The sequence below is a fragment of the Oncorhynchus mykiss genome, chromosome 11 (assembly GCF_013265735.2).
Source record: "Oncorhynchus mykiss isolate Arlee chromosome 11, USDA_OmykA_1.1, whole genome shotgun sequence".
NCBI classification, from domain to species: domain Eukaryota; kingdom Metazoa; phylum Chordata; class Actinopteri; order Salmoniformes; family Salmonidae; genus Oncorhynchus; species Oncorhynchus mykiss.
The window spans coordinates 77125427-77152325 of record NC_048575.1 but is presented as its reverse complement, the minus strand read 5'-3'; the positions used below and the strand labels follow the sequence as shown (position 1 = coordinate 77152325).

At 44.6% G+C, this 26899-nt stretch overlaps 2 protein-coding genes across 3 annotated transcripts; both read right to left on the bottom strand.

The window, feature by feature from the left end:
* Positions 1-3119: 3119 nt before the first annotated feature.
* Positions 3120-12368, bottom strand: LOC110536415 (beta-1,3-galactosyl-O-glycosyl-glycoprotein beta-1,6-N-acetylglucosaminyltransferase 4). 2 transcript variants are annotated; one of them, XM_036936409.1, is made up of 7 exons: positions 12217-12368; positions 11472-11544; positions 7559-7781; positions 7353-7438; positions 7010-7175; positions 5640-5842; positions 3120-5298 (listed from the first exon to the last, which is right to left on the bottom strand). In XM_036936409.1, the coding sequence occupies exons 3-7, from the start codon at positions 7778-7780 to the stop codon at positions 4674-4676; spliced, it is 1302 nt and encodes a 433-aa protein (XP_036792304.1). In that variant the 5' UTR covers position 7781; positions 11472-11544; positions 12217-12368; the 3' UTR covers positions 3120-4673. The 2 variants fall into 2 exon arrangements, with proteins under 2 accessions (XP_036792304.1, XP_036792305.1); XM_036936410.1 differs by lacking the exons at positions 11472-11544; positions 12217-12368 and adding an exon at positions 8958-11092.
* Positions 12369-12601: 233 nt separating this feature from the next.
* Positions 12602-20900, bottom strand: LOC110536414 (ankyrin repeat domain-containing protein 31). Its single transcript, XM_036936408.1, has 5 exons — positions 20549-20900; positions 18107-18677; positions 17757-17900; positions 14993-15140; positions 12602-13819 (listed from the first exon to the last, which is right to left on the bottom strand). Exons 1-5 carry the CDS (start codon positions 20632-20634, stop codon positions 13680-13682), a joined length of 1089 nt encoding a protein of 362 aa, XP_036792303.1. The 5' UTR covers positions 20635-20900; the 3' UTR covers positions 12602-13679.
* Positions 20901-26899: the final 5999 nt, after the last annotated feature.

Sequence of the window (26899 nt, the reverse complement as noted above, 5' to 3'; positions counted from 1 at the left end):
TCCTTTCTCCCTCGTCCTATGCATGACACCTCTCCTTTCTCCCTCTCTCTTCCTATGCATGACACCTCTCCTTTCTCCCTCTCTCTTCCTATGCATGACAACTCTCCTCTTTCCCTATGCATGACACCTCTCCTCTCTCCCCCTCTCTCTTTCTATGCATTTGACTCCTGCTGCACCTGAAACAGCTTAAAGGTGGTGTGCAGTACATCGGTCTCTGTTGTTAAAGGCAACCATTCTTTAGTGCTGGTTCTACTGTCACCTTGGTAAACTAGCTATATCTCTAGTCTTTTAGTGGTAGCAAATTTGTTTGTGCTGTTTTGCCAACTCCTATGGTCAGCACAAATAAGTCTGTGACCAGGATGTTTTTATGGCTCAGGGACCTTTACATTAGAGAAATATGGGGGAATCCCCTCCATTACCAGACCAATCAGTGAGCTTCACACCAGCTGTTTCCTGTCTGGTGATCACCTGGGGGCCAATTAGAGACCTTTTAACGACCTTTGTCTCCTCGTGAATCAATACTCTAATGTACGGTTTATCTGGGAACCTGTGGGTGTGTGCGTGTGCCTGTATGTGTGTGTGTGTGTGTGTGTGCGCGTACATTAATCAATACTCTACCGTAATGTTAATGTTCAGTTTAACAACTGTTAGACACAGATACTGCAGGGAGATTAAGATTACAGATACTGCAGGGAGATCAGAGAGAATGCAGGGAGATTACAGGTACTGCAGGGAGATTACAGATACTGCAGGGAGATTACAGATACTGCAGGGAGATTACAGATACTGCAGGGAGATTAAGATTACAGATACTGCAGGGAGATTAAGATGACAGAGACTGCAGGGAGATTAAGATTACAGATACTGCAGGGAGATTACAGATACTGCAGGGAGATTAAGATTACAGATACTGCAGGGAGATTAAGATGACAGAGACTGCAGGGAGATTAAGATGACAGAGACTGCAGGGAGATTAAGATGACAGATACTGCAGGGAGATTAAAATTACAGATACTGCAGGGAGATTAAGATTACAGATACTGCAGGGAGATCACAGATACTGCAGGGAGATTACATGTACTGCAGGGAGATTACAGGTACTGCAGGGAGATTAAGAATACAGATACTGCAGGGAGATTACAGGTACTGCAGGGAGATTAAGATTACAGATACTGCAGGGAGATCACAGATACTGCAGGGAGATTACATGTACTGCAGGGAGATTAAGAATACAGATACTGCAGGGAGATTACAGGTACTGCAGGGAGATTAAGAATACAGATACTGCAGGGAGATTAAGATTACAGATACTGCAGGGAGATTACAGATACTGCAGGGAGATTACAGAGATATTGCAGTGAGATCAGAGATACTGCTGGGAGATTAAGAATACAGATACTGCAGGGAGATTACAGAGATATTGCAGTGAGATACTGCAGGAAGATCAGCAAGACTGCAGGGAGATCTGGGAGAGTGCTGGGTGATCTGAGAGTGCTTGGAGATCAGCAAGACTGCGGGGAGATCAGAGAGACTGCAGGGAGATCAGAGAGACTGCAGGGAGATCATAGAGACTACGGGGAGATCAGAGAGACTGTGGGGAGATCAGAGAGACTCTGGGGAGATCAGAGAGACTGCAGGGAGATCATAGAGACTGTAGGGAGATCATAGAGACTGCAGGGAGATCATAGAGACGGCAGGGAGATCATAGAGACGGCAGGGAGATCATAGAGACTGCAGGGAGATCATAGAGACGGCAGGGAGATCATAGAGACGGCAGGGAGATCATAGAGACGGCAGGGAGATCATAGAGACTACAGGGTGATCTGAGAGAGTGCAGGGTGATCTGAGAGAGTGCGGGGTGATCATAGAGACTGCATGGTATCTGAGAGAGTGCAGGGTGATCTGAGAGAGTGCAGGGAGATCATAGAGACTACAGGGTGATCTGAGAGAGTGCTGGGTGATCTGAGAGAGTGCTGGGTGATCAGAGATACTGCACTATCGTACGATCGTTTAGAAGCAGATACATCACAGGAGGTTGGTGGCACCTCAATTGGGGAGGACGGGCTCATTGTAATGGCTGGAACGGAATAAATGGAATGATATCGAACTCATCAAACACATGGTTTTCATGTGTTTTATACCATTCCTCCCCTCAGCAGTCTCCCGTGATTAGTAGTAATATTCAGCTGTCACACACAACAAATAATGTAGCAGTGAGGTAGCTAGCAGCTAGTATTACAGTCCATAAATAACATGGCTGGTTCGACATCACCTGAAATACTACATGTTCAAATGACTGGAAGTCCAATTTGGTCCATTATTAAACAATAATTTGTATAACCAGTAAAAACCAAAGGGCCTTAAGAAGCTCTATCACTGCTCACTGTGTGTAGACATGATGTCCCGGAGACAAGGTGTTTTCCATTTGACACCCTCTCTACCATCCCTCCATTCAGACACCCTATCCCCTATAAATGGCACCCTATCCCCTATAAATGGCACCCTATCCCCTATAAATGACACCCTATCCCCTATATAGGGCACTACTTTTGGCCAGCGCCCTGTGGGGGAACTGTATAGGGAACTGGGTGCTATTTGGGACGCGGCCTAAGAGTCCCACTATGAGACGACGACACCTGATCGACACAGTGGAGCATAGTACCAACTAACCAGCCAGCCAGTCGGCCAGCCAGCCAACCAGCCAGCCAGCCAGCCGGCCAGCCAGCCGGCCAACCAGCCAGCCAGTCAACCAGCCAGTCGACTAGCCAGCCAGTTGGCCAGCCAGCCAGTCGACCAGCCAGCCAGTCGACCAGCCAGCCAGCCAGTCAACCAGCCAGCCAGCCAACCAGCCAGTCGGCCAGCCATCCAGTCAACCAGCCAGCCAGTCGGCCAGCCAGTCGACCAGCCAGCCAGCCAGTCAACCAGCCAGCCAGTCGACCAGCCAGCCAGTCGACCAGCCAGCCAGCCAGTCGGCCAGCCAGCCAGTCGACCAGCCAGCCAGTCGACCAGCCAGCCAGTCGGCCAGCCAGCCAGCCAGTCGACCAGCCAGCCAACCAGCCAGTCAACCAGCCAGTCGACCAGCCAGCCAGTCGACCAGCCAGCCAACCAGCCAGCCAACCAGCCAGTCAGTCAGCCAGACCTGTCTGCAACACAAACCCAACATCTTGTCCTGCTATCTGCTACATTATTTGTTGTGGTAACCTGGCATATTAAGATTCACGAGCTCCATAACATCACAAATGATCACATTTCCGACTACATCAGCATTGGCTTGGTAACAGCAGCAGGGCTGAGTTGTGTCATCTGTTTAATGTTGCAGGCCGGAGGGGAGACATTACTTTGTTGGCTGCCAGTGGTAGGAGAGGCTCCCTCCTCTCCTCCTTCTTCTTCTCTCCCTCTCTCTATCCCCCCTCCCATCCATCCCTCCCTCCATCTCTCCCTCCCTCCTCTCTAACTCCACTCTGAGGACTGTGCCAGGAGTCAGAGTGTAGACCAGACTCTAGGCAGCCTGAGCTGTAGTGGCTGGTCTCCTCCCGTCCGGCCAATGCAGAGTTGATGTATATTAGTGCTGCAGAGTCCTCAGTCTTCAGAGCTCTGGGCTGTGGCGTCGTCACAGAGGAGATTAAAACACCAGTTTGTATCAAGAAGTACAACTGCAGCAGGCAGTGTGAGGGGATTACAAGCATATAAACGGTGTGTCTACCCCAAAAACACAACACTGAACTTACCTCAATACAGTACAAAGCCTACTTATCACATTAAACTTCCTAAAACTTCAGGTCCTATATAGGTCTTAGTGTATGCCTACTTATGGATAGACAGTGAGCTAGGGTAGGGAACAAGATGTACTGACCAAGTAAAACCACTTCATGAATTACGCCTTAAGAAACTATTCAAAGTGATAGATGTATTAAGAAACAAATCATTTATACTTATTAAGAGATATAAACCTTGTTGCATTACTGCTGTATCAAACTCCCTTCTCTACAAATATATACTATCATTTAGATGATAAATACTAATTCTTAATACTAAAATACTAATTCTTAATACTAAAATACTAATACAAAAAATAAGTGTTTCCATGAAAATGTATAAAAACCTGACATCCAGCTTTGATGTGCCGTTTTGTTACAGTCGAGTGTCTTTGGTATGGTTGGTTTGGTAAAGAGTGTAGCATTTTACCTACGTGACAGCATCCTAGAGAATAACATAAATGACCGTCAGTCTATTCAATCTACATGCATTTCTCATTGGATCTGGTATCAAGATGAGACATTCCATTAGGTGTTATTGCAACATGTGACAAGTTCTTTGCGATATCCGTGACAGAACTAGCAGTGTAGATATTTTGGCCATTGATCGTCTTGTTTCACTATCCTCTGAAACGTCCATCTTGGACATCATTAAAGAGCTGTTGGGCGAAGCCTTTTATTCGAACCGTTCATTTGAACTTCAACATTTAATTTTCAGCGGGGTTCAACTAGTATTCAATAGACATAAAAGTTATTTTTTTGTAAAACAAGAAAATCCTGCCACTGCAGAATTTGACTTATTCCTTGCAGTTAGTTGATCTGGAGTACCTCATCTGCAGACTGGGTAGATCTTCCATATAAACCAACAAATGAACTGATTCTCCCATCCCATTTCATTCACAGATGTTTTTCCCCTTTTCAATTCTTCACAGTGTTTCCCCATTGCCTACGTTTCTCTTCCAATTTCTCCTCTAAGCACTTGATTAGTACCGGGTCAACTTTGGGGTCAAACTTGTTAGCGAACCAGTGGCCATAGTTCAGCAACCATCGCAGCTCTGCAGCCCCATATATACAGACACTCCTCATGTGAGTCCCAGTGCAGGGAGGGTACAGAGACCCTTCCAGATAATTCCATTTCACCAGACGTGTCTTACTCTTCAAGTCTGTTACATCTGGGGCAGACCGGGAGATCTCTCCCGGTACACCGGGGATTCTCGTCAACGTTGCCCAGAAGTGTTCATCCGGAGAGTAAGTGTCAGCTGACCATTCCAGGAAGTCCCTCGCCACCCGGCTGGTTTCCACGAACAGGACAAAGTCACGGGACAAGACGAAGTAGGCGCTGCCGATGAACATCTCAATGTCGTGCGGCGGCGGCGCCTTGGCCTGTGTGGTTCGGACGGGTATGCGGCGGTACTCGTAGGGCACGTCCTTCAGCTGGTGCTGGAAACGGAAGCGCTGTTTCTTCAGCTCGCTGGGACGGGAGGTCTCCAGCATGTTGGCACCGTTCAGCGCCTGCAGCTCCGACACCAGCTCACCGTTCGACCTAATGATAATAATCATTATCAAACGTTTCAATTGTACAGTGCTTTTCAAGACTTTACAGATAAAGACTATACCGTGTACTGCTGACCAGAGTAGCGGTGCCATTTCAGGAGTATAAGTACGATTTTTAAAGACTACAGATAAGGACTAGGACTATAATCTGCCGATGTGCTCTTGAGCAAGGCACTAAACCCTAATTGGCTCCAAAGGAGCCATTTCATTACATCTATCCAGTGTATGTGACAATAAAACATTCTTAAAACAATTATACTATGAGTAAAATAATCTGTAAAAGTGTATGGAGGGGAGACCGGGGGGGGGGGGGGGGGGGGGGGGGTTTACCTGAGGGGGAAGTCCTGGCCGCAGAGGTTGATGACATACTTCCACTTGACCTCTGACCTTTCTAACAGGTCGTTGAGGCAGTTGAGGTCGGCGTAAAGCCGTGTGATGTGGGCGTACTGCACTGACTCCAGCTTGGAGGCTAGGAAGAGGTTAGGGAAGCAGTGAGCCAGGTTCCTCATGGCTGCTATGAAGCTCTGAGAGGACTAGAAGGATAAGAAGACGCCTATCAATAATCCACATAGGAGACAAGAAATGTGTCTGCTGCTGTACCGAACTCTTCCCATTACACACAGAAACATCACTAAAAACCCTCAAGTCAGCACAAATCCCCTCCGATTTTCCCCTACCTTCTCCAGGCTACCTTGCTTCCGGCCCTACCTTCTCTAGGCTACCTTGCTGCCGGCCCTACCTTCTCTAGGCTACCTTGCTGCCGGCCCTACCTTCTCCAGGCTACCTTGCTGCCGGCCCTACCTTCTCCAGGCTACCTTGCTGCCGGCCCTACCTTCTCCAGGCTACCTAGCTGCCGGCCTTACCTTCTCTAGGCTACCTTGCTGCCGGCCCTACCTTCTCCAGGCTACCTTGCTGCCGGCCCTACCTTCTCCAGGCTACCTTGCTGCCGGCCCTACCTTCTCCAGGCTACCTAGCTGCCGGCCCTACCTTCTCTAGGCTACCTTGCTGCCGGCCCTACTTTCTCTAGGCTACCTTGCTGCCGGCCCTACCTTCTCTAGGCTACCTTGCTGCCGGCCCTACCTTCTCTAGGCTACCTTGCTGCCGGCCCTACCTTCTCTAGGCTACCTTGCTGCCGGCCCTACCTTCTCTAGGCTACCTGGTTGCCGACCCTACCTTCTCTAGGCTACCTGGTTGCCGACCCTACCTTCTCTAGGCTACCTGGTTGCCGACCCTACCTTCTCTAGGCTACCTGGTTGCCGACCCTACCTTCTCTAGGCTACCTGGTTGCCGACCCTACCTTCTCTAGGCTACCTGGTTGCCGACCCTACCTTCTCTAGGCTACCTTGCTGCCGGCCCTACCTTCTCCAGGCTACCTGGTTGCCGGCCCTACCTTCTCCAGGCTACCTGGTTGCAGGCCCTACCTTCTCCAGGCTACCTGGTTGCCGACCCTACCTTCTCTAGGATACCTTGCTGCCGGCCCTACCTTCTCCAGGCTACCTGGTTGCAGGCCCTACCTTCTCTAGGCTACCTGGTTGCCGACCCTACCTTCTCTAGGCTACCTGGTTGCCGATCCTACCTTCTCCAGGCTACCTGGTTGCCGACCCTACCTTCTCTAGGATACCTTGCTGCCGGCCCTACCTTCTCCAGGCTACCTGGTTGCAGGCCCTACCTTCTCTAGGCTACCTGGTTGCCGACCCTACCTTCTGGTCATAGTGAATGCAGTAGAGGTTGTGAGGGGCGTAGGTGGCCCTGAAGATCCTCTCGACCATGGCAGCGTTCTTATGCACCACCAGGGAGTACGCCAGCGGGAACCCCCGCTCCTCTTCCGACACTGGGATGACGTCATATCCTCTCGTCTCGATGTACCTGAGATTAGAAGATATGAGAGATGCGATAGTACTTTATTAAAATCACCATTAGGCTGTCATCTTTACAGCCATAGAAAAACACTTACAAAATATTCACAACATTAAAAACAGTCACAATAAATACATAGAAAACAAAAGGCAAGTTACAAAAGTAGTGTACAGAAAACACAAGTACCTCTGACAGTCTGAGGTTAAAGCCACGAGGCGGTCATCCTCCAAGTCCACTATGACTTTGCGTCTGATCTCCAAGGACTTCCCTACCTTTGACACAAGGATCATAACGGAAAAATAAAACGACTTCACCATCTTATCCTTTATAGTTATTTTGAAATGTTTTTTACATATTTAAAATGGTCAAATTAATTAAATATATTAATGTACCTCCACAGGGTCCAGTTGGTAGATGGCAGTGCAGTTGATGTTGTACTGGTGGTTGGGGTTCTGTGAGGAGCGGTCTGTGATTCCATAGGGTTCGATGTAGAAGCTGTTCCTCAAAGATACTTTAGCATAGAACAACTTCAGCAGACACAGCAGCAGCAGGGCCAGGGACAACAGGAAGCACCTCTGTCTCAATTTATGGAACAGGGCACATCTTATTTTCATTCTGCAGAAGGAGGAGAAGAAGAATGAAGAAGAAGAAGAAGGAACAGTGTCAATGAACAAATGCACTGTAACAAACATAAGAGTATTCTGTCACTAAGCTACTAACATACATTTAATAAGAAAATGTTATTAGGTGAACTACCCAATTTCAGCCTTTGCCCAACGCTTTCAAATATATATATATATATATATAAAATGCATTCAGGTGAGAAGTTGTGGGTGGGAATTTATCATGAATAAACATTTTGGGGGGGGGGGGGGGGTAAACATAGTTTACCAGAAGTCTACTGACATGCTCTGATAATTAAATAATGTACATCGCAAGCAAATACTGCGTGGACAGTTAGCTCACTGTGGTAAGGCTGCTCCTTCCTGACATCGATTGCCACTTGCAATTGTGTAGGGAAGAAAAGTGCAATCATCACCTTGAAAATTTAAGAATAGGGGCTCAATTCAATTCAACCCACATTTGCAGTATTTACACAGTAGCTCTTTTCCCAATGGTCAAATTAACTCACAGATTGGTACTGTATAAAGACCTACAACTACTACCAGGGCGACCCCTCTCAGATAGGCTTTCACGTTTCAGAATTATAAACGTGTAGGAAACTGGATGGATACTGTAAATAAAAGATTGGGGGAAACGCACAGCCACTGACCTACGATATGAGCCAACTGTTAGCGAGTTAACATTACCACAGTCGATTTCTTGTTACGACCGATGTAGCTAAGAATATAAATGTATAATCCTCAAAGCCTACATTGTTTTTTTTTCTTCCTCTTCGTAAAACCACATAGATGTGAGGTAAAAGTTGTCCCAAATATAAATAGTAGAGTACAGAAACGCCAAAAAACGACTTAGGTTAAGGTATTTTTTACTTAAGTACTTTACACCACTGTCTAGAAGGGAGTGTATTTAACACCGAACCCCTACATTGAGATGAGGTAGCGGTACCTTCTCAAGGTGCCTGCCTCTACATTTCGATTTCAATGGTAGAGTTGAAGCGCTAGGGCAGGGATTCACAAACTGTTTTGGCCTAGGACTCCATTTTGATATCTGAAAATCCTGACGACCACAACCATGTGAAAAAAAAAGAATGTTTACTTTTTTAATTGCGGCTATGACAGTCAATTGCAAAACATTCTAACAATATTTCTGATTGTATTCTCAACTCACCATCATATACGTTTCATGTGAGGCTACGAGAGTCAATTGAAAATCTTATTTCACCACCACTGATGAGATGGGGTTTGATGGATGTTGCGACGGAGCTTCACAAAGTCAGGGGCGTGGTCGACAGTGAGAACCTCATCTCTCCTGTCATATCCAACCTGGGTCAATATTTGTTTTTAATGCAGACAGCGCTGAATCAGCATACCATTCCTTGTAATGCTCGGAGGGAGACGGCACAGTATTCCCTTTGAGTCAGGAACCGAATTTCCTCCATAGTGACCCGTGAATGCATGGCCTGACGCATTCGGCCACGTGACAGCTCGACCAGCTGTTCGATTCCACTTACCGGGATGTCAACTGAGCCAGGATCACAGTCAAACGGATTTCACTGATTCGGTCACTCATCTGTAGAATTGTTTCGTATTTCCCCTGCATGCTTGCGTTCAGTGCGTTCAGTTTCACAAAATATGTCTGTTACATAGGCAAGGAGACACATTTTATTTTAATTACACAGAAAGTCAACAAAGTCAGTTTTTTTTTATTTATTTTTTTACATCCATTGTGAATGACCACAGTTCCTCTCTCAATTCAAAAAAATATTTAAACACTTCACCTCAATAACCACCAAGACAAGTGAAATAGAACAGTCCTGCTCTGATCCCATATCTCCAAAACGTTTAGCGATGTAGTTTACAATCGATGTTACCTGCTGCGTATCTCCGAGTTCTGCGCTCAGCTCTTTTGCCGCCAGTTGCTCTCGGTGAACCCATTACAGCTCAGAGGGTGTATCATACATACAATGTGTCCATATGGCAGAGGGACACACATTCATAACTAGAGTGCAGAGGCCTGCCTGCCGTCCTATGATCGATGGAGCCTCATCTGTGCAAAAGCCCACCATTCGATCCCATGAATATTTTCGTCAATATAATAACGCAGCACACTGAACATCCCATGTACCGTTTCTTGCTCGGTAATCGTGAGGCAGAACAATATGTCCTCACAAATAGCATCCCCCGAGAAGTATCGAACTAAAGTCAATGCATGGGCATCTCGGCCCTCACAGCTAACGTCCATTTGGAGAGCACAAGGTGGGTTGTTTTTGAGCCATTCAGTCAGTTTCTTCTTGAATGCTAGCTATAGCATACATTCTTAGTTTCACAGTGTTTTCTGACAAAGGTGTAGATGTGAATTGCTGTGCCTCTGCCTCCCCACACATTGTTTTTTATCATATCAATGGTGGCCTGTAATATTACATCTCTGCATTAGTATGTGGTTTCATACCGTAGCTGCTTAGCCATTCACTGTAGGAATGATTCAAGTTGAAAGGTCAAGTGTGGCCTTTTCCCAGGATCCAAGGGCGCTCTGTAGTTGAATTGAAACTCTTACATTTTACTAATCTTCATTTAGATTTGTAAGGTTAATCTCATTACAATGATTTTGAGAGACAGACAATATAATATTTTGTATTTATTTTTTTTTACCAGGATTATGGAAATTCTCCCTCCACCCCATTTTCATATCAGCTGACCCTACACGGGGCCGCAACCCCTAGTTTGGGAACTGCTGCGCTTCAGGCACTACTCAAATACCAAAATGTATCAGTTTTGCAATGAACTGTCAAAATAAAGACCAGAATTGACGTGTTTCTCTATAACTAAGCCTACAACATCTGGTTTTCAATAAAATAAAAATGTAAATCATGAAAGTTACTCTTTTAAAGTGGCAATATGTAACTAATTGGGCGACATACCAAATTCACGTAGAAATATGAATTATAGATCTGTCATCGAAAGCAAGTCTAAGAAGCGTTAGATCAATTCTATGTGCACCAGTTTTACGTTTCCGTTCTTAAGTTTCATTTTAGCATCTTTTACTTTCGGTTTTGTACACCAGCTTCAAACAGCTGAAAATACAATATTTTTGGTTGAAAATATATTTCACCGTGGTTTAGATGGTAGAATGAATCTCTACATTATACTTATTTATTATGTCACAAACTGAAATTTGTCAAACTATTAGAATTTTAGCAACATGGAAATGCCGGAGAGATTTCTACACAGTGCATCTTTAAGCACATAGTTTTTATTCTGTAGCCAGGGGGCAACAACATGACATAAATGACTATTAGCTGTGTGATAACATACAGGCATTATGGTCTCTCTCTACAGTAATATGATCTATATTAGCTGTGTGATAACATACAGGCATTATGGTCTCTCTCTACAGTAATATGATCTATATTAGCTGTGTGATAACATACATGCATTAAGACATATTTATACGGGGGGGGGGGGGGGGTATCGTGTTCATGTAACAGTTCTGTGCCATGCCACGCGCAACAACGTGCGCACGTGCAGAGACACACTCGTGGAAAAAGGTCATTTAATGTACCGTACTGTCACGGAACAGGATATGCTGTGTTCCTAAACTATTGGAATCTGACAGCCCAATATTTAAATAAACACAGCAGGGAAATAAGACCCGTATTCATATCAAAACAAAAAAAGGACATACCTTGCACGCTAAAGACGTCTTTGAGTTTCTACTACGTGCCATCAAAAAGTTTTCCAAAGTCTCACTAGACAGCCTACAGAGAGAAGAAAAAGTGTTTTAGGCTACACAATACACTCACACAAGTTAAAAAGTCATTAAAAAGTCATTGAATTACATTATAAGTTAAAACACACAGCAGTAACATGTATCTTTAATTATAAATTAAAACACACAGCAGTAACATTCATCTTTAATTCTAAATTAAAACACACAGCAGTAACATGTATCTTTAATTATAAGCTAGTAGTACAGATATTAATACACATTCTCACTACAGGAACGTAAGTCACATAAACCTATATTTCAGTAAGCTAAAAGCACTCTCGCGACATACTTGACTAACCTAAACAGCGCTCCTAGTAATCAATGTTTTATCACTTTTTGAGTCAAATTAAACATTCATGCCAGGCAAAGCGTAACGTCAGACAAAAATATCTATTACTGTACTGCTAAAGCAAAACAAGAAGATTAAAAAAGTCAGAATAACCTGGAAATGAAGGTGGTTAAAAAATGATCACCTCTCCTCACCGAAAAACTTTGTCCGTCCAAAAATATTATACATCTTTTGGTATACAAGACTTTAAGCATCTGCCGTAGAGGAGACCTTAGTTTGCTCCGGGTAAAAAATGTTATCTGTCAATCACAGACTATTACTGTAAAGCACAACAAATACTTACAAAGGCAGAGGACATAGAAAAATACTTACATTTGTGAAGGAACTTGATTCGGGAAATTCAGCACAGTCATGAGTCCTGTCTGTCTCTACCCTCTCTCTCTCTCTCTCCGGACCTCTGGCGCTCGATGGCTTGGAGGGGAGGTGTGGCAGAGTGAGGGCGAGGGAGAGGGGGAAGACACACACACACACACTGCAGGCAGTCACGGAGACACGAGCGAAAGTCAAGTTCTCCACCCACTCCTGGCACTGACTCATAGCAGTGACACACACACACACACACCGGCCGAACTACGGAAAATTACATTGAGTTTTATGTTTCACATCTTTCTTAGATGCTTCAAACTGAGGCAGACCAGACACCACTCATAAATAATAAGCAAATGGACACATTTAACAATTACTTCATTTTCTTTATTAAACACTTTATAGATATATATATATATATTATTTTACTGTCAATTAACAATAACATAATATCCAATTATGGTTTACTTAAGAAAAGAAAACTTGCTGTAATTGTGGCCGTCTAGATAAAGTCCAATAATAATGGAATTACTTTACACAAAAACAATAACCAATTAGGCTTCACAATAACCAATTAGGCTTCACAATAACCAATTAGGATTCACAATAACCAATTAGGCTTCACAATAACCAATTAGGATTCACAATAACCAATTAGGCTTCACAATAACCAATTAGGCTTCACAATAACCAATTAAGCTTCACAATAACCAATTAGGATTCACAATAACCAATTAGGATTCACAATAACCAATTAGGATTCACAATAACCAATTAGGATTCACAATAACCAATTAGGCTTCACAATAACCAATTAGGCTTCACAATAACCAATTAGGCTTCACAATAACCAATTAGGCTTCACAACAACAACACTTGGGAGAAAAACACAACCGTGGGAAGAACAAAATTAACCTATAAAGGTGACGTCATAGAACCACTTTGATTGGCTTGAATATCAATCAATCATAACATTTATAAGTGTTCAAATAACAGTCATTTTTAAAACATCACATTATAACATTAGTGAGAATATAAGGGTTATTATAAACTGGGTAGTTCGAGCCCTGAATGCTGATTGGCTGACAGCCGTGGTATATCAGACCGTATACCACGGGCATGACAAAACATTTACTTTTAACTGCTCTAATTACGTTGGTAACCAGTTTATAATAGCAATAAGGCACCTCGGGGTTTGTGGTATATGGCGGCTAAGGGGTGTGTCCAGGCACTCTTCATTGCGTCGTGCCTAAGACCAGCCCTGAGCCTCGGTATATTGGCCATATAACACACCCCCTTGTGCCTTATCGCTTAATTATAACATCAGTTGCCCTAGAGTGTTCAGTTCTCTTTGTGGGATAAAGAGTTAATTCTAAAAACACCCACTTGTACATCTTGAATAATAACATTGATAACAGTGAATCACACATTAATATGAGTCCTCAGTGTCTCCATGGGGAATAAAGAGTTTAAAACAGCCAGTCGTCAGTGTGTGTCTGTGTAAGACTGTCCCAGTAGCGGTCCATTATATGATGGGGCACAAACTCCTCATCACCAATTAATCTGATCGACTTGATTTGCATTATATTTCTGAGTACTGCCGATGACTCTGTAGAGAGTGAGACAAAAACAGAATTCATTCAAAACTCATGTTTATTCTCTATCGGCAACTCTGAAGTGAGAGTTAGACCAATGAATCGTTCCCAGCCGTAAAATTCACACGCTGTAATGTTCATTGACATATTTCTCCTACTCCCATAGTGTGTGTGTGTTCCTGCATCCCATCACCAGGTTGTGTGTGTGTGTTTCTTCAGCAGGTGCACTATAGCCTAGGCCTCAAGTCTAGACCTATTAATGATTGAAAGATAGAAGACATGATTCAGCGGTCACACTCTATCTGTTGAGCTGCTCTCTCTCTCCCCCTCACTCTTTCTCTCTCGGTCTCTCCCTCTCCCCCCCCCTCTCTCTTTCTCTCCCTCCCCCTCTTCCCCCCTCTCTCCCTCCCTCTCCCTCTCTCTCTCCCCATCCCTTATCTCTCTCTCTTCCTCTCACTCTCCATCCCTCTCCCCTTCTCTCTCGCTCCCCCCTCCCTCCCCTTCTCTCTCCATCCCTTCTCTCTCTCTTCCTCTCACTCTCCATCCCTCTCCCCCTCTCTCCCCTTCTCTCTCGCTCCCCCCCTCCCTCCCCTTCTCTCTCCATCCCTCTTTCCCTGCTCCCCCCCTTCTCTCTCCCTTCCCTTCCTCTCACTCTCTCAGAGGAAACAACAATGATAGTTAACATCAGCCAGTAAGAGTTAGAGACACTAGGCAACCTGTCACATAGCAGGCTGTATAGGATAACCAACCTGTCACATAGCAGGCTGTATAAGATAACCAACCTGTCACATAGCAGGCTGTTTAGGATAATCAACCAGTCACATAGCAGGCTATATAGGATAATTGACCTGTCACATAGCAGGCTGTATAGGATAATCAACCTGTCACATAGCAGGCTGTATAGGATAATCAACCAGTCACATAGCAGGCTATATAGGATAATCAACCAGTCACATAGCAGGCTATATAGGATAATCAACCAGTCACATAGCAGGCTGTTTAGGATAATCAACCTGTCACACAGCAGGCTGTATAGGATAATCAACCTGTCACATAGCAGGCTGTTTAGGATAATCAACCTGTCACATAGCAAGCTGTATAGGATAATCAACCTGTCACATAGCAGGCTGTTTAGGATAATCAACCTGTCACAGCAGGCTGTATAGGAGAATCATCAACTGACAGACCTGAGAGAGGTGCCCCTGCAGAGGGGACATCCTGAGGCTGAGCAGAGGAGTGTGTGGATTCGGCAGGCTTCTGTGATGCTGCTGCTGGGGATGTCACGTCCACTACGCCCAGTAAGTAACCAGACAGAGACCTGTCTCTGTACGTCACCTGTCAAAACAAAGACAAGGGTTTCCAAACCATTTCAAGAATTGGAAACTCTGTAATGTTATTTAGGAGATGTGTGTGTTATGTGTGTGTGTGTTATGTGTGTGTGTTATGTGTGTACGTGTGTGTGTGTACGTGTGTGTGTGTGTACGTGTGTGTGTGTACAAGCGAGCGAGCACCAACACAAGTGCATTACTTTCTCCCACCACATTTAATGTGGCATATAACCAGGCCACTGTGACCATGGCACACTGACAAGACAGTAGAGTGACACAATCAATCTACAACCGATGGAGGCAACAACAATGGGTTAATGTTTTATAGATGTAAACCTTTGCATTATATATGTAGAGAGAGGCTACTGTGGGTTACCTGAACCAATGACTGACAGCAGACCCCCCTTTAACACCATTTAATCCCTGAGCATCCATCCATCCAGGATAAAGCCCTTCCATCTTCCATAACCATTACATAGCTATTGTAAACATATCCATGCCTTTACCCTCTCTCTGTGTGTGTGTGTGTGTTTTTGCTTTCCAAGCTTTTTAATTAAACTTTTTTTTTACGAATGAGAACGAGTGCAGAGCGGAGGGTCTATCTTCTTATGCTTTAGCTGTCCTCTAACTGTGCTTCAGCTGTCCTCTAGCTGTGCTTCAGCTGTCCTCTAGCTGTGCTTCAGCTGTCCTCTAACTGTGCTTCAGCTGTCCTCTAACTGTGCTTCAGCTGTCCTCTAACTGTGCTTCAGCTGTCCTCTAACTGTGCTTCAGCTGTCCTCTAACTGTGCTTCAGCTGTCCTCTATCTGTGCTTCAGCTGTCCTCTAACTGTGCTTCAGCTGTCCTCTAACTGTCCTCTATCTGTGCTTCAGCTGTCCTCTATCTGTGCTTCAGCTGTCCTCTAACTGTGCTTCAGCTGTCCTCTAACTGTCCTCTAACTGTGCTTCAGCTGTCCTCTAACTGTCCTCTATCTGTGCTTCAGCTGTCCTCTAGCTGTGCTTCAGCTGTCCTCTAACTGTGCTTCAGCTGTCCTCTAACTGTCCTCTAGCTGTGCTTCAGCTGTCCTCTAACTGTCCTCTAGCTGTGCTTCAGCTGTCCTCTAACTGTCCTCTAGCTGTGTTTCAGCTCTCCTCTAACTGTGCTTCAACTGTCCTCTAGCTGTGCTTCAGCTGTCCTCTAGCTGTGCTTCAGCTGTCCTCTAGCTGTGCTTCAGCTGTCCTCTAACTGTCCTCTAGCTGTCCTTCAGCTGTCTTCTAGCTGTGCTTCAGCTGTCCTCTAACTGTGCTTAAGCTGTCCTCTAGCTGTGCTTCAGCTGTCCTCTAACTGTCCCCTAACTGTGCTTCAGCTGTCCTCTAACTGTGCTTCAGCTGTCCCCTAACTGTGCTTCAGCTGTCCCCTAACTGTGCTTCAGCTGTCCCCTAGCTGTGCTTCAGCTGTCCTCTAAGTGTGCTTCAGCTGTCCTCTAACTGTCCCCTAGCTGTGATTCAGCTGTCCTCTAAATGTCCCCTAGCTGTGATTCAGCTGTCCTCTAAATGTCCCCTAGCTGTGATTCAGCTGTCCTCTAACTGTCCCCTAGCTGTGATTCAGCTGTCCTATAAATGTCCCCTAGCTGTGATTCAGCTGTCCTCTAAATGTCCCCTAGCTGTGATTCAGCTGTCCTCTAACTGTCCCCTAGCTGTGATTCAGCTGTCCTCTAAATGTCCCCTAGCTGTGATTCAGCTGTCCTCTAACTGCCCTCTAGCTGTGATTCAGCTATCCCCTTGAAATCAATAATAAAATCACTATAAATCTATAGATGGTTATGTCTATCTCATGAAGCAATCCTCTTTCAATGTACCACATAGCAGCCTTCGTCAGCCAAGACAACATTCAGCTCTACGGCCCACAATGCACCAACAAGTCTAGGACAGCAGACACGCCCTAGAATCAGATAAGATTCAGTATGTTGACCACGACAGCCAACAGTTCTACAGTTTATTAAACATGATGACAATCCTGGCAAGTGTTTTTGTGTGTGTGTTTCTTCTTATGTAACAGAGAAGGTTTTGATATGATCACGGTCAAAAGAGATCAAGATAAATCCAAATACTAGATCTGTTTCCGTTTCCAAAGTAAATATTTACACCAATTAAATAAGCACAGAACAAACTGAAACTCAGCCAGATCATTAGGAATGAGTCAACTTCATTATTTTTCTTATGAAAACTTAGTAACAAAACACTGTACCGGTTCTCCAGAATGTGATGTGTTTTGCTATGTTCGACCGTTGGGCTAACACCACAAATTAAGTACCAACACCTATTTCAAATCCATTTCAAGCACTGGGGCAAACTTCTCTACCAGCTTGGGCTCTGGACAGCGCAGTCTTTCCTAGATTAATTTCCAGACAGGGGTGCAAAGGTCCCCAAAGCAACAAACACTTTTAGGTGGGGAGAAAGAGAACTAACTTTAGGCTACCTGAACATAATTTTCAGCAAGGTATGCAAGTCAAGGAAATGCAGTGCAAAATATTCTAATATTTGTCACATTAAATGATCAATGTGTTTGTAGTCTTTGCGTAGCACTAGGTGTGTTTTAGTGTATTTCCTCATAGAGGACTCAGGAAGACTGTAGTGTAGTGTTGACCTTGTCCCAGGCGTAGGCTGAGGAAACAGGGATGTTGTTTCCCAGGATAGCTGCTACCCAGAGCTCTGGGGCCTGGAACTCTCTGCCCGTGACGCTGTCTCTGATCCAGCCTTCTAGGAGCAGAGACGCCTGGTGGACACAGCCCTGGAAGACAGAACAGAATATGGCCATATCATTTAAACCATTCCATTGAAATATTAGGAAATATATGCTTTTATATGAATGTTAAATTGACCTTTCTAACGAAATATATACTGTGTCCTCATCGAAAACAACGAGGACAATGTGAATCGAACTTACCTTCCTGAATTGATTACATTTAAATGGAATTGCCCCCAGCCCTGCCTCACCCTCCACATCAGCTGTAGTACATCCTCTCCTGGTGTGATGACCCCTCTCTTGATGAGCCTGATCAACTTCCTGTTCTCTTCTCCATCACTGGCCGTCCCTTGTTGTAACACATTGCTTCCCATGTCAGGGGTGTTTCCATGTTGTGGTTTGCTGTTTCTGTTTCCTTGTTGTGATGAAAAGGTAGTGTTGTTTTTGTTGTTGTCATCCCGGTGTTGTGTTGGATGTGTTCGAGGCGCCGCTACCTGAGATGTCTGGCTACTACCTTCTTGTTTGTCTCGGTTGTCGTGACTACCAGTAGAGCTGAACAAGGGGGAAGCGTGGCTCCCCTCCTGGTTGCCTGCGAGGCTCCTTTCTGAGGGAGCAGGGCTGGAAGTGGTGGTTGATGAGTGGGAGATGTTCTGATCTCTCCCTGTCTGGGAGTGCTGAGTCAGGGTCGGGCCCTTCCGGGTGCGGAGCTGGAGCTTGATGTCGCTTTGCTTCTGGAGGATACCCAGCAGCCTCTTCTGACGCGACGCCAACGAAGTCAGCTGACTACGCAGCACTCCCTGCCGGAACGAGTCTGACGCTATCCTGCAGGAGAAGAAGAAGAGGAGAGGACGAGGAGGAGAAGGAAAGGAGGAAGGAGAAGGAAGACGAGGAGGGAGAAGAAGAAGAGGAGAACGAGGAGGAGGAAAGGAAGACGGGGGAGAAGGAAGAGAAGAAGAGGAAGATGAGGAGGAAGAAGAGAAGGAAGAAGAAGAGGATGAAGAGAAGTTGAAGGAGAATAACTTATCCATGTATTATACATACAACAAAGTATTTTAGGAATGTATCTACCCTTACGAGACAAACCCTGGATGCTCAACTCTTCCCATAATAAACTCATAACTCATAATGAACCTTTACAGTACTGACCCTAATACATGTTGACCCCCACAGAGATACACTATATATACAAAATTATGTGGACACCCCTTCAAATTAGTGGATTTGGCACAGGTGTGGCTGAAAATCAACCATGCAATCTCCATAGACAAACATTGGCAGTAGAATGGTCTTACTGAAGAGCTCAGAGACTTTCAACGTGGCACCGTTGTAGGATGCCACCTTTCCAACAAGTCAGTGTGTCAAATTTCTGCACTGCTAGAACTGCCCCAGTCAACTGTAAGTGCTGTTATTGTGAAGTGGAAACGCCTAGGATCAACAATGGCTCAGCCGAACAAGACCGCCATTTGCTGAAGTGAGTAAAAATAGTCTGTCCTCGTTTGAAACACTCCCTACTGAGTTCCTAACTGCCTCTGGAAGCAACGTCAGCACAATAACTGTTTGTCGGGAGCTTCATGAAATGTGTTTCCATGGCCGAGCAGCCGCACACAAGCCTAAAATCACCACGCGCAATACCAAGCGCTGGCTGGAGTGGTGTAAAGCTCGCCGGCATTGGACTGAGCAGTTATTGGAGCAGTGGAAACACGTTCTCTGGAGGGATGAATCACACTTCACCATCTAGCTGCCTCTTTATAACGCACATTGTTTAAAATTAAATCACGCTACCAGATTATAATGAGGTTTAATAATGTTGTAATGAGTTATATATATATTTATTTTTTTACCCCCCCTTCGTGATAACGATCTTGTCTCATCGCTGCAACTCCCCAAAAGGCTCGGGAGAGGCAAAGGTCGAGTCATGCTTCCTCCAAAACATGACCCACCAATCTGCACTTCTTACCACACGCTCGCTTAACCTGGAGGCCAGCTGCACCAATGTGTCGGAGGAATCACCGTTCAACTGATGACCATGGTCAGCCTGCAGGCGCCCGGCCCGCCACAAGGAGTCGCTAGAGAACCAGAACAAATAACAGGCCAAACTATCCCTCTCAGCACTGCCTGGACTGCGCAAAAATGCAAATGCTTTCCGTTTGAGTTATATCAGGTTTTATTTTTATATGCAGTTTGACGCCAGGTTTGAGGTGGATGTCTGCTTTACCTTTTTAAATTTTCTAATTTGCATGTAAAGCCCCGCAGCCAAACCCTCCCCTAACCTGGACGACGCTGGGGCAATTGTGTGCCGCCCAATGGGACTCCGGTTCACAGCCGTTTGTGGGATAGAACCCCAGGCTGTGGTGACGCCGCAACATATGAGGTTTTATAATGAGGTTTCATAATCCATGTTTTATAATGAGGTTTCATAATTAAGAATTATTAATGATGAGGTTTAAGCTTTGCAAAATGCTTTCGCACGACAAGAAGGTCACCCTTTCTGTTCTTTAATTCTATGCACCCCACTGTTTGCTTTAGTCACTGACTCACCAATAAGCTGAGTCACACAGCAGAGCTTGATAAACATCACACTCAGGATGCTGGTGTGTGTGTGTGTGTGTGTGTGTGTGTGTGTGTGTGCAAAACATCATAAACTTGAAACTCAAGATGTTGTGAAGCAATAGAAAGCAGTGTCGTTTCCAGACCTGTACTTCTTGGTGAGGTCATCTTTCTCCGCCTGCTGTTTCTCCAGCACAACATTCAGAACACTCTGGATCTCTGATAGCGCCATCGTCAATTTGTCTACAGGGAAATTTAAACAAATGAGTAGGTGAGGGCATCTCAGAAAGGTTCTCTGGAGAGATGAATCACAAAACCTGTTTTAAGACAACAAAAACCTCCCAGCTCAGCGTAGGTTTTTGGTGGTGATGCTAAGCCAGTGCTCTGACAAACTCTGAGCCAGGAGTAAAATCAACTCCTAAAAAGTTTATCTCAGCTGGTAATCACGACAGCTTGAGGTACCGCAAAGGAAAGATAGTGATGACGCTGATTGACATTGTAGCAAGTATGTGGAATAACCAACGCTCCAGAGAACCACGGTGAATGTGACTTGTACATCAAATCTTGCAATGGTAAAACATTTGAAATAATTGTCACCTTACACCATCACTTTGCCTACTCTTAATTGCCTAATATATCGGCATGCATATTTTGCATATTTCATTATTAAAAATAAAAAAAAACAATTCTGAAGGTTGTTATACAAGCATAATTTTGACAATATTAACATAACACACTCGTCACTCCGTTTAACAACTCTAAATCGCTTTGGCAAAGTAGGTGTCAAGTCACTTGCTGATAATGTTGTATTCAACTTTTGAAAGGTCTGTCATTTTCATCAACACAGTCAAAGTTAACATAAACCAGCTAGATACCTTCAAATAAATAAAACGGAACATCATACAAAAGAAACACGGACATGAAGCAGAAACAAACCTCCAATGGGAGTGACATATATAGGGAAGGAACCAAAGGGAGTGCCATATACAGGGAAGGAACCAAAGGGAGGGACATATATAGGGAAGGAACCAATGGGAGTGACATATATAGGGAAGGAACCAATGGGAGTGATATATATAGGGAAGGAACCAATGGGAGTGACATATATAGGGAAGGAACCAATGGGAGTGACATATATAGGGAAGGAACCAATGGGAGTGACATTTCAAGCCAATACTCAATGAAAGTGTCTCTGCGTCATTGTCAAGCCTCCTTAAAAGTTTACCTTCAGGGCCTCCCGGGTGGCGCAGTGGCTAAGGGTGCTGTACTGCAGCGCCACCAGAGACTCTGGGTTTGCGCCCAGGCTCTGTCGTAACCGGCCGTGACCGGGAGGTCCGTGGGGAGACGCACAATTGGCCTAGCGTCGTCTGGGTTAGGGAGGGTTTGGCCGGTAGGGAAATCCTTGTCTCATTGCGCACCAGTGACTCCTGTGGCAGGCCGGGCGCAATGCGCACTAACCAAGGTTGCCAGATGCACGGTGTTTCCTACGACACATTGGTGCAGCTGGCTTCCCGGGTTGGAGGGCGCTGTGTTAAGAAGCAGTGCGGCTTGGTTGGGTTGTGTATCGGAGGACGCATGACTTTCAACCTTCGTCTCTCCCGAGCCCGTACGGGAGTTGTAGCGATGAGACAAGATAGAAGCCACTAAAACAATTGGATACCATGAAAAAGGGGTAAAAAATAAAAAAAAGTTTACCTTCAGCTGCTATACTTGCATCCTCTGAATTTTTGAATTTCCAGGTTGACATTTCCTCTTGTTTTCGCTCCACGTCCTCCAGAGCCGTAGTGATAGCTTCAGAGACATGCAGCTAGAGAAACAACATCAAAGGGGATCTTATTATACATATCAATGTTCCTATATTTTCTAATGACTAAATTGCATTTGGATTACTGTTACAGTACCATGTGGGTTAATTGGGATTCATTCTGTTTTATTTATTTTTAATTTGGATTATTTGTGTATTTGTTGACATTTTACTGCGTTGGAAGGAGCTAGTAACATAAGCATTTGGCTTTAGGCACTATAAAATCTGCTAAACTGTGTGCACAATCAATCAACTTTGATTTAACTGGACTAGACACAGAATCCAACCCAATGCTAGATCATTCTTACAATAAAACATGTTGTCCTCGTTCAAATATTATCTTTTTCTCTCAAAGAAATTCCTAAAGAACTAACTCTAATGTTAAACTAGTATTTATTCTACAACTTTCAGAGGTGTGTACTGTATTCAGCTTTTACTGTCTCAGTGGTGCTGTCTTTCTGTCTGGGCTGAATGTCACCAGGCTGCCTGTCTCGTTCTCCGTCTCTGTCTGTATCCCTGACACCTGTGTGTCTGGCTTTGTGCCTTTCCCAGTCGCCTTCACAGCAGAGACGTGCTGGGCCAGCTGGCTTCCTTCTGCTGCGACCCTCAGACCCAGACCTAGAGACACCACAACGCTCAGAGGGCCTCTCAGAGGGCGCAGAACTTCCTGAATGAATACATACCACATTCTCTCAGGTCATGGACAACTGATATTGTGAAGAGTTGCAGCTAACACTATGTCTCTTTATCAGGGTCAATTCAAAAAGTAAACTGACATTGTTACTTAATTATTGTAAAATGTTTTTTTTTAAATACATTTTCGATGACTTCGCAATACTCAAAATGACTTACATTTTAAATTCAAATAACTTCCTGAATTGACTGACCTCATTTGACCCCAACCCTGCTCTTTATGTACATGTTGTAAAGAGTGTTGTGTGTACATGTCTTATCTTAAATCAATATGATATTTATGATGGATAAAGTGATGTTGTCAATTTTGACAACTGATAACAAATGCGTAAATCTGGATAGTAACAGCCGAATGGGAATAAAAAAAGAAAAAACACTCCCGGCCCGTCAATCTGAGGCCTAAAAATATCCCATTGAACTTTTGTCAACGTACCCTCTAATCGATATTGCAGCATCGTGGCCTGTACTAGGCTGGGAATGTGCCTGGGTTCAAATACTATTTGAAATCGTTCTATTGGTTTCATTGCAATAGGCAAGCTCAATCAAGCGGTAGCTACAGTATTTTAAATGATTTCAAATAGTATTTAAACCCAGGTCTGCAAAAGACTGTATGAATGTTATGTACCTTGGTTACAGAGAAGAGGGTAGCTGCTGCTCATCATGGTGACCGGATTATGGGTGAGAGGGTGTGTAGAAAGGAAAGTAATGGACGTGTGGATAGAAGTGGGTGTGTCCAAAGGAAAGTAATGGACGTGTGGATAGGAAGTGGGTGTGTCCAAAGGAAAGTAATGGACGTGTGGATAGAAGTGGGTGGGTCGAAAGCACTCTGCTATAGGTTAGACCAAGGTTTCCAAAACTCTGTCCTGCCCCGCTCCCCAGCCCCCCGTGCACGATTTGGTTTTTGCTCCAGCACTACATAGCTGATTCAAATAACCAAATCATCATCAAGCTTTGATTATTTGAATCAGATGTGTAATGCTAGGGCCTAAAACAAAATGTGCACCCAGGAGAGGGCCCCAGGACCTGGTTTAGGAAACCCTGGGTTAGACGGTTTTGATTGAGCTGTGTTTTTTTTCCTTCTTCCACTAACATACATTACATTGAGCTAGCATACCACGAGAGATTGGACTACTGGATGAGTCTGCGTCGTATTTCACTGTTCCCGATTTTACCCGAAATAATTGTACATTTTCAGTTATAAAACTGAAGATTGTTTATTTTTCTTTTAGTTAAAAGTACTGATGATGGGTGTACTGTTGCTTCCTGCGTTGTATGTGTGTGCTTACTGTGACCGTCAACCTGTTACTAGGTAGCTACTTCCCACGCCGTTGCCAGACAGTAGTGCGTGTCAAGCTGGAGCAAAGGGCAGTGTGTCCCGGTGTTGTTGCCGTTCATGCCCTCCCCATTGAGTAGACTTGTACATGTGTCCAAGTGACATCTAGATGGTTAACAATATTAATTATTTATTGTGTAGGCTGCTGTCCTACTTTAAATAAAATCACAGGAGGGGAAAAACATAGTCACGTTAGCTACCGCCGGAGACATGACCGTTTTACCAGGTAGGAAGTGATGGACTCTATTAAAATGTAACATATTTCAAGTTAAACTGTAGTTAGTTTGTTTTAGTGAATGATTACTGTGAGTATTAATTGAGTTTAGTGCATGAAACTGTGCGTATCCTAATTTAGAAAGGTTGACCTAATCGGATAAGAGGAAATTGCCTCGGATCAGAGAGCAGGGTCAGGCCCAGAACAGAAGGACAGGGTGTGATTCTGACATCTGGCTAAACAAAGAGAGGACCATGGACATTCCACATAGAGAGGACCATGGACATTCCACAGAGAGAGGACCATGGACATTCCACAGAGAGAGGACCATGGACATTCCACAGAGAGAGGACCATGGACATTCCACAGAGAGAGGAACATGGACATTCCACAGAGAGAGGACCATGGACATTCCACAGAGAGAGGAACATGGACATTCCACAGAGAGAGGACCATGGACATTCCACAGAGAGAGGACCATGGACATTCCACAGAGAGAGGACCATGGACATTCCACAGAGAGAGGACCATGGACATTCCACAGAGAGAGGACCATGGACATTCCACAGAGAGAGGACCATGGACATTCCACAGAGAGAGGACCATGGACATTCCACAGAGAGAGGACCATGGACATTCCACAGAGAGAGGACCATGGACATTCCACAGAGAGAGGACCATGGACATTCCACAGAGAGAGGACCATGGACATTCCACAGAGAGAGGACCATGGACATTCCACAGGGGAAAGGAGGGAAACTCATTGGGGCCATAAAATGTATAGCTGGGGAGGTGACGCCTACAAGGGAAGAGTATAAAATGTGTTGTGATCTTTCTAAATGGATGCACTCAGCTGACTGTATCATTGGTATTAAACACTTGAAACTTCTCTCGAGCTTTTGGTCTCAATTCCTTATTGCAAAGAGGTTGCAATAGAATTTCTTCTTTTTAACAGAAGCTTCCTACTGGGTATTAAGGTCAGATCTCAGGTCTCACCGGTGCACTGGTTGCTGGCTTATTGACTTTTCGTGCAACCTGATCAGCAACGCAAAACTGTCTTGAGTGGCAACAAATCTGCCCAATTAGCCGATTCGCTTTCCATACACTCACTTCTTTCGACACACCCACTGGCCCATACTCTGTTCACCATATTGGGCTGCAGCTACCCATACTTGTGTTTAGGTGCTTCACTAGGCTGCTCACGTTGGACAAAAGGTCCTGGGGATGTGGAGAGGAGTTGTTTGATGTCGTCGTGGCAGGCTAGGTCCACGGCGGTCTGGCCCAGAGCGTTTTTGTCTTGCGGGTTTGCGCCACACTGAAGAAGGAGCTGCACTACCTGAGGGTCTCAATGCAGGGGACACACACACACACACACACATTTCAGCCTCACATTATCAAACAATATTGATAGAAATGTTGATGATGAAAAACACACAATTCACACAAAAAAAGAAGGGCACTAAATATTCAGACATGAAGTTGGGAATAACTTGATTGATTCTCAACGGGCATACAATACACATCCAAGTGTCAGTACATCATAATCAACGTGAGTGAGCCACTAAAGTCGGTCAATCGTATCAATCAGAGTATGTAGCGTACTTTGCAGTGTCCTGAGGCAGCAGCATCATGTAGAGGAGTGAGGCCCTCCAGACCTCTACTGGTAACATCAGCCCCAGCCTGCAGTAGCTCCTTGACCACAGCCTCGGAGCCTGCAGCACTGGCCTCATGCAGCGCCGTCCAGCCTGACACACACACACACACACACACACACACAGGCAGGCAGGCAGGTTACGATGCATTATAAGCATTCGTCGTCATTTTACAAACAGTGATAAAGACAATAAAGGATTGTGTAACCTAGTGTACTAATGGACATAAAGACACAACGCTAAAACGATAGTAAAAGAGGACTGGTTTCCCCCACAAAAAACTGGGAACATGTTGGGGATCAGTTTGATATTACATGAAAAGGTTGTCATTTTTAAGTACTGTACTGGGGAAAGAAAGCAGCCATGGATCTGACCAGATACGTTTGGTAAATGTATTATTTTATTTTGATAGTTTTTGTAATGATGTGTGTTTGTATTGTGCAGGGCTCATTTTAAGAAGAAAAAAAATAAGACTTGGTTCCAATGACACCCTGCTAAAAATAAAGGTGAATAAAAATGAAATAGTCTATACTGCCCTACCAAGCAAAAAGGCAGTAACTGCTCATTTGGTCAAAAATTAGTTAATGTCATTTTTTTGCTACATTAAATACATGCTTAATCACGTGGACAAGTATCTCGCCTCTACTGTATTGTGTTTTGGAGAAAATGGGGGGGTCATGTTAGCAGTAACTGCATAGTAGTTACTGTGAAACCAAGGTAAATAAAAGCCATATTTATCAGTTCCACACTATGAGCAGTTACTGCCTTTGTGCTTGGTAGGGCAGTATAGAGTCTGGTCCG